At 42.4% G+C, this 12,387-nt stretch overlaps 2 protein-coding genes across 5 annotated transcripts; one reads left to right on the plus strand and one right to left on the minus strand.

Moving 5' to 3' along the window:
• Positions 1 to 164: 164 nt before the first annotated feature.
• Positions 165 to 3,381, minus strand: nup62l (nucleoporin 62 like). Its single transcript, XM_061792932.1, has 2 exons — positions 1,415 to 3,381; positions 165 to 562 (listed from the first exon to the last, which is right to left on the minus strand). Exons 1-2 carry the CDS (start codon positions 3,086 to 3,088, stop codon positions 404 to 406), a joined length of 1,833 nt encoding a protein of 610 aa, XP_061648916.1. The 5' UTR covers positions 3,089 to 3,381; the 3' UTR covers positions 165 to 403.
• Positions 3,382 to 4,383: 1,002 nt separating this feature from the next.
• pdk1 (pyruvate dehydrogenase kinase, isozyme 1) lies at positions 4,384 to 11,792 on the plus strand. Of its 4 annotated transcripts, none has more exons than XM_061793487.1 (11): positions 4,384 to 4,402; positions 6,684 to 6,825; positions 7,160 to 7,231; positions 7,307 to 7,491; positions 8,170 to 8,265; positions 8,347 to 8,424; positions 8,512 to 8,588; positions 8,680 to 8,778; positions 9,067 to 9,177; positions 9,895 to 10,008; positions 10,092 to 11,792. In XM_061793487.1, the coding sequence occupies exons 2-11, from the start codon at positions 6,758 to 6,760 to the stop codon at positions 10,230 to 10,232; spliced, it is 1,041 nt and encodes a 346-aa protein (XP_061649471.1). In that variant the 5' UTR covers positions 4,384 to 4,402; positions 6,684 to 6,757; the 3' UTR covers positions 10,233 to 11,792. The 4 variants fall into 4 exon arrangements, with proteins under 4 accessions (XP_061649471.1, XP_061649469.1, XP_061649468.1 ...); XM_061793485.1 differs by lacking the exon at positions 4,384 to 4,402 and adding an exon at positions 4,865 to 5,272; XM_061793484.1 differs by lacking the exon at positions 4,384 to 4,402 and adding an exon at positions 4,865 to 5,272 and having other exon boundaries at positions 7,160 to 7,491.
• The last annotated feature ends 595 nt before the right edge of the window (positions 11,793 to 12,387 follow it).

Here is a 12,387-nt window from a genome sequence, read left to right on the forward strand (position 1 = left end):
GGGTGCAGTTCTAATACAGGTCACAGAGGTCGTGGTTTATACACCTGACGATTGTGCAGTCTTCAGTTAAATTCCCACTCAGTGATGTGTTTGGTTGCAGCTCTCTACTTGGCCTGTGATCAAATTTGTGAACATGTTAGATATAATGAACATTTTCTCTGTGATTGAATTCTTCCATTCACTTTATTCACTCACAAAATATCATTTGACATGACATGGGAAGAGATCTTCGATTTTATGTATAAAAAAAAAAAACAATGAAAATGATGCATCGTGGATGACAGCTGACAAAAAAGTAAACACCAATTATGATGAACACTTTGGTCAGGAATTGAACTAACTGCCTACAAAGACAAAAAATATTTTTGCCAATAAACACAGAAAAGCATTTTTTTTGGGTGGGTCAGTCAAAGGTTAAACGGAAGGTCTTCTCCTGCTCCTTGCGCTGGTTGTCACACAGTTTGGAGACCTCCTCCACTCGTCTCTGCAGGAGAACGGAATTCTGGTCGATCCACTGGAGCGAATCCATGTGGGCGTTGAGGATTTTGCAGATCTGTTGAAGCTGAGGAAGGAAAAGACAGGCATTAAGTTGGAAACTTTACATGGGAATTAACAGGAAAAGAGTGCACTAAAATAACCAGATTCAAGTACAGTAATATCTTGATTTACACGAGTCTCAACATACAATTTTTTTGAGTTACAAACTTTTTTTTTTTTTTTTGCTTTGTGTTGTGAGCCAAAATTTGAATCACAAAGCGAGCTTCGGATATGCCAGCACTCGAGTGAAGTGGAAAAAATGAGGAGCAATTAACGTACTGAAATGGCATCTTCATGTGTGCAAGCAGAGCTACAATATCTATTTTGCATAAATCTCTGCTATCGACAGGGAATAGAGCTGCAGCTATTGAATACAGGTATTTGTAAAATCAAGTATTCTAGCGATTATCCCATCGATTATCATGTAATAGGATAAAAAATTATTTTGCATTATTAAACTGTATCCATAAAAAATATGCATGTGAGGTGCAGGTATAATTTTTGATTGACCATTTAAGATTATCTTTATTTGGTTCTGCACTAAGTGAAATTTCTGTTTTATTTTTCAGATTTGTGTTTGTCTATTTAAATGTAATTTCCTTACAATGTTGTTTTGTGCTGCACAACTAATATGCCATAAAAATATTTGATTTGTTTGAACCACTGGCTTGGCTAATATTAGCCATATAAAAAGGTAGCATGTTGTTGGGATATTTTAACGTTAAAAAAATAAAATAAAAAAATAGGCAATCTAGATGTGCCTTTTTTGCTAATTTTTTTAGCTCTGTATTCGGTATTGGCAGATACGCAAAATCAAGTGACTCGGCCTGGGGTGTGAACCAATGTGATGGAACATGCCTACTTGGTGCCATCTTACCGGGTCGCTGGTGTCCGCAGGGCCGCTGGACGTGTTGAGGTGCTCGATGATCTCCTTCAGGTCCTGCGACATCCTCTTGAGCTGCGCGTCCACGTTCTCCGCCAGCTTGTACGTTCTTTCGCGCTCCTCGTCGGCGTTCTGCATGTAGATGGTGCCGCTCTGCTCCTTCACAGACTCCTCCAGCGGGCACAGCAGGTCTTCCAGCTCCTTCTGCTGGGACAGGATGAAGTCCAGCTCCTGGTTAAGCCTCTTCTGGTCCAGCTTCACCTTCTCCATCTCCTTGTGCAGGGACGTGATCTTCTCGCCGTTCTCCACCAGCATGCGGTCCCATGCGTTGACCTGAGTGGCCTGCTGGAGGAAATGTCTCTCTTGATCTTCCAGTTCCAGGCTCCACTTGTTTATGAGGCCCTCTAACTGGGCGTAGGTCATCACGGCAGGAGCGGTGGGGATCGGGAGGGTGGCTGCCGCTATAGCTGCGGTCGCGGTGACAGTGCCGGACGCGGGTTTGAGTCCCAGCGAGAAGCCAGGCGCGACGGCCGCAGCTGAGGAGGCTGGGGCTGCGCTGGAGGTGGCTGCTCCAAGAGGTTTAAGTAAGAAGGACAGACCTCCGCTGGCTGCGGTGGTCGTCGCAGACGGAGCAGCAGCCTGAGCGGGAGCGGCACCGAAAGTGAAACCGGAACCTGTGGCTGCGCTGGAGGTGGCTGCTCCAAGAGGTTTAAGTAAGAAGGACAGACCTCCGCTGGCTGCGGTGGTCGTCGCAGACGGAGCAGCAGCCTGAGCGGGAGCGGCACCGAAAGTGAAACCGGAACCTGTGGCGGGTGCGGCGGCGGTTGTTGTGGTGGTCGTCGGGGCCGAGAACAGAGATGGAGCCAGAGATGGAGCCAGAGATGGAGCCAGAGTTGGAGCCAGAGTTGGAGCCAGAGTTGGAGCCAGAGTTGGAGCCAGAGTTGGAGCAGTCTGGGTCACTGCAGGGGGGGCTGGAGTTGACGAGGGTTTAATCCCCAAGCTGAAACCTCCACCCTGTGGAGCTGGGGCTACAGTGGTGGATGTGGGCTGGGCACCCAGTGTGAGGTTTGGGGCAGCACTTGACCCAAAGGAGAAGCCTCCTCCTGGTGCACTTGTTGATTGTGCCGCTGTGGTGACCTGGACCTTGTTTCCACCGAAGCTGAAGCCTCCGAATGAGAGGCCTACTGATGCACTTGTAGTGGTTGCTGGTGCAGGAGCTGCTTGTTGGGTTTGCACCGGGGCTTGGGCTGAGGTCCCAAAGGAGAAGCCTCCTCCGGCAGGTGCGGTCAAGCCCGAGCCCAGACTGAAGCCAGACGCCGGTGCCGCGGTGGAGCCCAGGGTGAGACCTGCAGCCGAGGCGGGTTGAGGAGTGGAACCCAGGCTGAACGTGGTGGCGGGAGTGGTCCCGAACGCGAGGCTGCCGCCGGCAGCGGTGCTCTTCGCTGAGGTGCCGAAGCTAAAACCGCCGGACTGGTTATTACCAACTACGGTTGGGGCGGACGAGCCGAAAGAGAAGCCGCCGCCGCCAACGCCAACGCCACCGCTGCTGCCTGCGGGAGTGGACGTTGTGAGGCCGAAGCCCGCAGTGGACGCCGCGGGCGCTGTGGTCTTCGCGACCCCAAAAGAAAAGCCCGTGGAGGGCTGTCCGAAGTTGAACCCGCCGCTCATGCTCGCTCACGGGAAGAAGACGGACGACAAAATGGTTCACGGAGCTTGCTGACTTTTTGGCGGGTCGCACACTCGAACGGCTCCAACTTGCTGGAAGTTGGCGCAAATAATTGCAACAAGTAGGTCACGGAAGTTGTAACAAGTAGGTCACGGGTCAGTTGTCGTTACAGTGTGGCGCGGCGAACGCAAACTAAATACTCATCACTGTCCAAAAACGTGTCTTCGTCATTCGTTCCATCGTCACACAGTCAGGAAATAGCTGTAGCATGCTATCGGAAGTGACGACACAATTATTTCAGTTTTCTGTTTCTTCGTCTGTTTATTGGTCGCGATGCGCTTTGATAATGTTGCCCTGAATTTTGTCTGTAGGCACTGAACTGAATTCGAAGAAAGCTCTCTTTGTCTTCACTAGTAGGTCAGTAGTGCGAATTTTTGTTTTACTAGTAGTAAGACACAGTCGTTCTACTAGTGCACCTGAGTCGTTTTTACTAGATGATATCAAGGATATCGCCCTAGATGTTCTAAAATAGATGTGGGGGAGGGGGGGACAAAACATTTATTTGTTATCCACCTTAAAGTGCCTACACTTGAAAAGTCTTTGTTCTCACTCGTAAGACTATTTAGTGCAAAGTACCACCTCAAAAAAATATTTTCTCCAAGTACCATCGCGAAGACTAATATGAAAATATACAGAAGCGTAGTTGGCTCAAGTGTTTAAAAATGAGGCAGACGTTTTATTCCCGTTTTTTAAAATATATTATTGTAAACCACTGTAGCATAATTATTAATAAATTAATTCTGGGATTAAATATACTGTACAGTAGGAAAACAACTATACTTAAATGAGTCAATGAAAATGTACTAAACATAAAAATGTTATATAAAAATTTACCTAAATAACTCAAAACAAACGGCAAAGGTGTACTTAAAAGTTCAACTGTACTTAAAAATGTAGTGTGCTGTATTAAAAAAAAAAAAAAAGTTTGAAGCAACTGTAAAATTATGCATTTTCAACATTGAATTCAGTAATACTTTCGCGTACCACTAGCAGGAGCTTGTTTACCGCTAGTGGCACTTTGAGAACCCATGGCTCCAGAGTCACGTGTGGCTCTTTCATCCTTCTGCTGTAGCTCTCTGTGACTTCGGAAAATAATGAGTATTTAATTATTATTTTTAGTTCATTTGTTGTTTTGTTTTTTCAAATTTAATTATAAATTTGAAGATTATGATGCTTTTGTAATAATTAAATTAACGTAGTTTTGTTGTTGTTTTTTTTGTCACCTGGCAGCGAGATTATTGAGCTATTCGACCCCGGTAGGTAAACCATGGATAAATCCAAGAAAAAGACATGTTTCTGAAGAAAACAGATGAATGTTTACAGAGTTCAAAATGTGCTTTTGTTACATACAGCAATACAATTTTGTGTTCTCCGTAGGCTTGATTGTCTGTGGCAGTGGATTGATTTCATAAATGCAACACAATATAGTTTTTTTTAAACTACATATTGTAATATCTGAACTCTTGAGTGTGGGCCTGTTTATTGGAAGTAACAGTTCTGACATCATTAAGAGATGAAGCAGAATGACTGTGTTACTAGTACGTTTGTCCACTTCTAATGCTTGTTTGTATGTTCCCATCTGTTTTTTCATACCAGTTTAATTCTGCGAGTGTCCCGTTGTTCTTACTGTCGTTACAAGGAATAGGATGCAACAGAATGCAATACTGTACATATTCAATACGTTTGGAAAAAACAACGTGGTACTGTAAGGGACGTGTACTATCTCGAAGACGCAAGGTGTCTTTGGGACGCTAGCCGCGGACTGTCGGTTTGCATGTTCGTCTCAATGAAATACTTTTGAAATGGGAGACACCGCTTGGCATTAACAGACGCCATGGGGTGTGCGCCGCTTTCCCCAAACTACACGACAGACATTTTGAGATGTTGCATTCGATCGTACGTTTGTGTGAACGCATGTCGTTAGCAATGGAGCTAATGCAGGGAGATTAGCACACAGCTAGCTTATTAGTCAGTACTGCAAGGCCCGGACGGTCGGACGACAACAGAGGACAAAACCATGAGACTTTTAAGGTTTCTGCGTAGCAGCGTGTCCATAGGGAAGGACATAGATTATTATTCCAAATTCTCGCCCTCTCCTTTGTCCATGAAGCAGTTTCTGGATTTCGGTAAGAAGTGAAAACATCACTTTAACTGGCTACCAATGTATGTACACAATTTGTGCGTAAACTGGAACGCGCCATTTTCTATAACTCAATAGTTCTCAAATGTATTATTATTGTTGTTGTTTTTTTTTTTTTTTTACACCGGTCCAAGTACCATCATCTAACGTGTAAACCCAAAAAACCCAAGTGTTCATTCAAAAATGCAGTTTTTATTTATTTTTTTATTTATTATTGTAAACCCACTCCTAACAGTATGGAGTTTAAATATTAACACAGCGCTTAGGTATAGGAAGAAAAACAATACTACCTAATGATTAAATTAAAAATAGAAATGTTAAATAAAAATCACGTTTTTAAAAATAAATGTTCTCAAAGATTAAATGTACTATATTTAAAAGTTAAATAAAACTGAACTGTGCTTAAAAAGTAAATCGTACAGTACTGGTTTAAAACAAAAAGTTTAACAGGATGTATGCATAGCTACAAGCTTCATTTTAATATGTTTGTATTCATCTCATGTTTTAAATTTGATTTATATTTAATTAAGTGACTCCTTCCCATACCTACCAGTAGAGATAGCCTGTGTACCACGAGTGGTGCTCGCACCACATTTTGAGAACCACCGCTATAATTAATCCAGTAGTAAAGTAATAATTACAATTAATGTGTCAAAAAAAACAGCAACTCTTCTAGTTCATAAATATATAAAACAATTGAATGAACGACAGTAACTGAGTGTGCCTTCTCGTGCAAACTAGTTCATTGTGCGTTCGTAATCGTATACCCAAACTGTCAATGTGAACCAAGGACCCCGTGTACAGTATGAGACGATTTGTCAATGTGATACTGTACCATCGCAAAGTGAAGTACACTTGTACATTTGATTATTGAAAGAGATGTTAAGTGAACAGTGTTATGTTTACTATTGTGGTTGTTGGGCGTTCCTAATGTTTTGTAACTATTAAAAACAGCTTGCAGAATGATACAGTGCACTTCTCCACCACTGCAAACTACAACCACAATAATAAACCTGTTTTTGAATTAATAATCTTGGCAGTGGCAGCACAGTGATTGAAGTGGTTAGCATATCTGCTTTGCAGTTGAGAAGTCCAGGGTTCGAATCTTGCCTCAGGCCTTCCTGTGTGGAGATTGCAGATTGTTTCCTTGCCTGCGTAGGTTTTCTCACGCTTCCCTCCACATTCCTAAAACAGGAAGGTTGGGTTCACTGAAAACTCTAAATTGCCCATAGATGTGAATGTGTGTGTTGTTATTTGTGTACTTAAGCGAGGGCATTTGGTTAGTTTATTCACTGGGTCTTAAAACATTGACCAGCTACCTTTCAAACAGGTGTTGAGTCTAAAGAAGTGACCAGGAAGTACAGTATAATATGTGACATATGTCCTCCTCAACCCAGGTTCAGAAAATGCTTGCGAGAAAACGTCCTTCACCTTCCTCAGACAGGAGTTGCCTGTGAGGCTGGCGAACATCATGAAGGAGATCAACTTGTTGCCAGATAACCTGATAAGAACGCCATCTGTGCGCCTGGTCCAGAGCTGGTATGCACATTTACTCTCATTCATTTGTCAAATTACAGTGACTACAGTTTGATGTTTTTCATTTTAGATTTCTGTCTCTGTGACGATGGACACGTTCATTTTTTTCTGTTTTACTGAGCTCATCCGTTAATTAAGCTTCCATTACGGCTGGGCAAGAGGCACTTAAAATCAAATCTCCCCCCAAAATGGTTTATTTTGGTTTTAGTTTTTAGTTTTACAAAAACCTGGCATTTGAACAGAGATCTTTAGATTTCAAGTGGCTCTAAATAAGTTACAGTGAACTGAGTTGATGCTGTTTTTGCATTAAATTTTTATTTATTTTTTCTACATGCAGGTATGTGCAAAGTCTCCAAGAGATCCTCGAGTTTAAAGACAAAAATGCAGATGACGAGAAAGTTACTTACGAGTACGTTTTAATTCATTGGACTTCCATTTTCCTCACAACTCCCCTTGTTTCATGCGACGTGTGTCGTCCATTAAGTTTCACAGATGCGGTGATCAAGATCCGAAATCGTCACAACGACGTCATCCCGACCATGGCTCAAGGCCTCGTGGAGTACAAAGAGACGCACGGTACCGACCCGGTGGTCAGCCAGAATTTGCAATATTTCCTGGACCGGTTCTACATGAGCAGGATCTCCATCCGTATGCTGCTCAACCAGCATAGTGAGCATCCATTATTATTATTCATCATGTTCATTTCAAAGATAAAGTACAGTGGAACATTGCCATCAATTTGTATTTGACACAAATAACGTGGAAAAATAGACAATGTCAATCTAGTGTTTTAGCTATTCTTGAACTTATTCAGGGTTTTTTATGTGATGGGTACCAGTGATAGCAAAGAGGAAAAAGAGAAAGTCAGGGACTTTATTAATTCTAAGGAGGGAATTAAATTGGGCGGCACGGTGGACGACAGGTTAGAGCGTCTGCCTCACAGTTCTGACCCAGCCCCGTCTGTGTGGAGTGTTTTGAGTTACAAGCCTGGTCACGGTACGAATTAAACTCGTCTATGTAATGATCATTCATAATCATTGTACAGTGTCCAGGAAGTATGAAGACCATGGGACTGGAAATGGATGTTCTTATGACCGAAAAGTGGTGCACGCATATCTCTGCCGTGGGTGCTCGATACAGCATGGCTAAAGCGATAATAACAACAATCATAAAAATCATCATCATAGAAGAATTGAATAAACTTCAAAGTGACTTCCTTGTAATATTAACAATAGTTAATAGTTAAGAATATTAAAAGCTTATTTTCCCCCCATATTAAATTGTATTTAATCCTACACTTATTTGTAACTTGCACATTTGGAGTTTTTGCTGTTGTTGTGTTCCCAGCACTCCTCTTTGGTGGGAAGGTGAAGGTCAATCCAGCACACCCCAAACAAATTGGCAGCATTGATCCACACTGTCGAGTGAGTGAGGTTGTGAAAGGTGAGCACAATGGGATGGAAATCATGTGCTCCGAAAATTGTGAACTGATTTTTAAGTACTGGTGCTTATTTTGTCTTGTAGATGCCTATGAAAATGCAAGAAACCTTTGTGACAGATATTACATGAACTCTCCTGAGCTCACACTGGAGGAATTCAATGGTAAATATAAATAATTAAAAAACAAAAACATTTATTGGTACTTGTTAGTCTTGAATATTGATGGCAGTCAGTGGCTTGTCCTGACAGTGAAAGATGAGGGGAAACCCATCACAATGGTGTACGTCCCATCTCACTTGTACCACATGGTGTTTGAACTGTTCAAGGTAGGTTCTGCTGGTTGAACGGCGCTCATTGCAAAAGGTTAACCGAGCACATGACTCCTTTTTCCACATGATGCGTTCTGTCTCGGTGTAGAATGCCATGCGAGCCACAATGGAGCTGTACGGAGACGCCATGGAGCATCCTCCGATCCGTGTTCAGGTCGGTCTGGGAACTGAGGATCTGACAGTCAAGGTGAGTTGAAGCTTCCTTAATTCACTGCCATTGACAGCAGTTGACTTCAGATATCCATGTTAACATGGAGGACTGCCAGTGAATGAGTTGTGGTCATGTTAAAGCATCTACAGTGTTCTCCGTAATATAGTTTTTAAGCCATTGTTTTTGGGCACCACTGTGTGGTATTTAAGAAAAAAAAACCAATTAATTAATGTTCACCTATTGCGGGAGGGTCTGAAGCGTGTCCCCTGCAATAAACGGGGCTTCAATGTACAAGTAGTGAAGAGGCATCCTTGTTTCAAACAGGTGAGCGATCGCGGCGGAGGCGTTCCCCTGCGCAAGATCGACAGGCTCTTCACGTACACGTACTCCACAGCTCCTCGACCGAGCATGGATGGGTCCCGGGCTGCTCCTCTGGTGGGTCATTACGATGTCCAATCAAAAGTGTCAGAAATTGGACCCCTTTAGGCTTGGCAAGTCCTGCTCTGGGATAAGTGTCTTTGAGCACACTTTAGTTTCGTGTTGTCAGCTGTTAGTTACAGTCAATAAGTTTTGAAGACTTAATTCAAATGTATTGCTATTCTGATTGAAAAATCTTGATGAAACTGTAATTCAACTATTTATCCACTTAGTAGAGCAGCAGCATCACCACATTGACAATTTAAGCGCCTTTTTGTTGTTGCACTTTGAATAACCCACAAATTCATGGTGTTAAAAAGTGACTTTAGTTTTATTTGAACCTAATTTCTGCACCATGCCAAACACTTCTAGTGCATATATTTGTAGATTGAATGATGTGTGATAAACTGGGGTTAGGCCTAGGCAATTAATTCCAGTTTCACCAGGACCATTTAAAAAAACTTTTTTTTTTTCCGTCAAAATTTGATTTGAATGTTTTTGTAGGGTTTTTGCACCAAACAAAATGATTTTATTGTAAGGCCATATTGCCCAGGCCTATTAAGGAATGTATTTATGGTTTACCAACATGTTTATTATTGTGTTGTAGTCTGCAGTGGTGTAAGACCCGCACTGCTTCCCACTTTAGGTAGTTTCTACTATTGTAATTGCATTGCCCTATTTAGCAGTATGACGCAGTGACACCCACAGTGATGTAACTGAAGTGTTGTCATGCAGGCCGGTTATGGATATGGCTTACCCATCTCTCGACTTTACGCCCGTTACTTCCAAGGGGACCTCAAACTGTACTCTCTGGAGGGGTACGGGACTGACGCGGTCATCTACATACGGGTAAAGATTCGTACATTCGATGTCACATCTCACAAACTAGGGAGAGACAGAAGTTTGACCCCCCCCACCCCCTTCCCTCTCAGGCACTGTCCACAGAGTCCATCGAGAGGCTCCCGGTGTACAACAAGTCAGCATGGAAACACTACAAGACGATGCACGAGGCCGATGACTGGTGCGTCCCGAGCCGAGAGCCCAAGGACATGACTACATTTCGTCAGTTCTAGATGGGAGCTGACGGCTTTCCTCAAGCCAAGTGTTTGTTGGTGTGTTAATGGCAGTTTGTATGGAAAGCTGTTTGAGCATTTATTCAATATCAGGTTTAAAGGTCCCCTTTCATCAGAATCCATTTTTTCGACTGTTTTATGCATAACATAGGTCAAAATGAGTCGGTGACATGGTTTAAAGTTGACATCTATGCAGTTTGTTGTTTGAACAGCAAAAGTGCTTGCAAACGACATGATTTGAAATCTCAGGCAGCTCACGGTCCCTATTAGTCGGCCAACAATCCAACCCTTGGTGAATTGTGCTTCACAATAATTTATACACCGAACGGGCACTCGCCTGACCGACATACCTCCACCACCTTGGTCCTCTTCAGCGGGTCAGCGGCAGCTCGTGTCTAGCAACAATAGAGCGCTTCAGCACTCTCGCTGTGCTGTCGGCAGCCGCCGGGGACGGGCGTCACCGTGGCTGCTCAAAGCGCTCTCTTGCCGGCGGCCCTCTTGGGAGGACAGGTGGTGGAGGCATGTCGGTGTGGTGCAGGTGACACGAGTGACCGTTCAGTGTGTATAATTGCGTGTATTCATTTTGGAGCACAATTCATCAAGTGTTGGGTTGTTGGCCCACTTTTAGGGAACGTGAGCTGAGATTGGACAAGGATGACAATAAAAAGAGGCGCTAGTTTGAGCTCGTCATCTGCTCCCATTCATTTGAATTGAGGTGGCCGCGATTGCTGGCGACAATGAATGCAAGCTTCACTATTTCATCCACCACGGTTACATTAAAAATTAGAAATAGTTAAGTATTGTAAAACACAACGTGTAGACTGAATAAGCGTTCCGCGTGTATAAATAACTCCCACGATCAAACTTATGCGAAGGATTCAAGTCTGAACTAGGCATCGAAAGACGTGACAGCTATCTAGCAGATGCCGTGGTATGGACCAATGAGATCCAACCTGTTTTCCATATCTAAATTAGGGAAGAGGAGGAATCCAATCAGCAAAGCTCATTTAAATGTCGCATAATCTGACCGTCTCAAATGCCAGGAAGAAAAAAAACAACTAGAATAACTTGAAAAGGGACATTTTTGGCATTTCCAACCAAAACCTGATAAAACGACATCAAAATTAAATAGACAAACTATTGAAGTGGAACTTTAAGGCCCATGTACACGTTACACATTCTTTGTCACAACTACAGTGCACTAGTAGGACAGTGACTTTTAGCCTACTTGTATGAAAGATATCGAACACATGTTCCAACATCTTCCGATAAGTTTCTGTGCGTGTCTAATGTGCAATTTCAGATTTGTACAGAAAGTATAAATGTGTCATATTATATTTCATAGAGAACAACCTGTTTTGATGACCGGTAGGTTTTTATTTTGTTTATTAAGATAGTGTCTCTTATGGGGACTATTTTTCTGTTTTTAAATGTCATGGTTACATACATCAGGCAACAAATGTCTTCAGTGTGTTACAGTGGTTACACTAGAAACTAGAATATATGCAGGGTCAGGTTCTTTTTTTAAATCATGTTAACAGTAAATTTGTCATTGCGTTATCAATGTCTCTTTCTATTTAATAATACCTTTCGTCGTACTAGACAGCCTCAGTCACATCATATGTAATGTAGATACAGCATGTTTTCAAAGTTACGGTTTTAGAAGTCTATGGTTCAGTCGGTTTCAAGTAGATTTTCTTTTCAGCTTTTTAACTTAACATAATGATCAATTTACTGATTTTCCCTTTGTTCTTGACCTTTGAGGTTGGCAACAAAACTATTGGACCACCAAAAAAAAAAAAAACGACAGTTCACCTAAAGTTTTTCCTAAAAACAAACTTAAGTCTGAGTTGGTGTTAACAAATAAGAGGCATTCATTTCCTTTTAAACTGCAGTTTATTTCATTCAGGGCAGTGACTTTTTAATGGAAAAGTTCATTTTTTTCCAAAAGCTGGAGGATACCACAACTTCAGTATTTTGAACTACAGAGCGACACCTTTGGCAGTAAATTATTAATTACAAATGACAATTACCACAGAATGCTGAGAGATGAGCTGCTCTTAGTATTCACAAAAAAAAAAAAAAAACTCATCCTGAATTAAATTTTTTTTTTTTTAAATCAGCAGTGGCTCTCAACAGTTTAATTCGTCATTGG

The sequence above is a fragment of the Phyllopteryx taeniolatus genome, chromosome 12 (assembly GCF_024500385.1).
Source record: "Phyllopteryx taeniolatus isolate TA_2022b chromosome 12, UOR_Ptae_1.2, whole genome shotgun sequence".
NCBI lineage: Eukaryota > Metazoa > Chordata > Actinopteri > Syngnathiformes > Syngnathidae > Phyllopteryx > Phyllopteryx taeniolatus.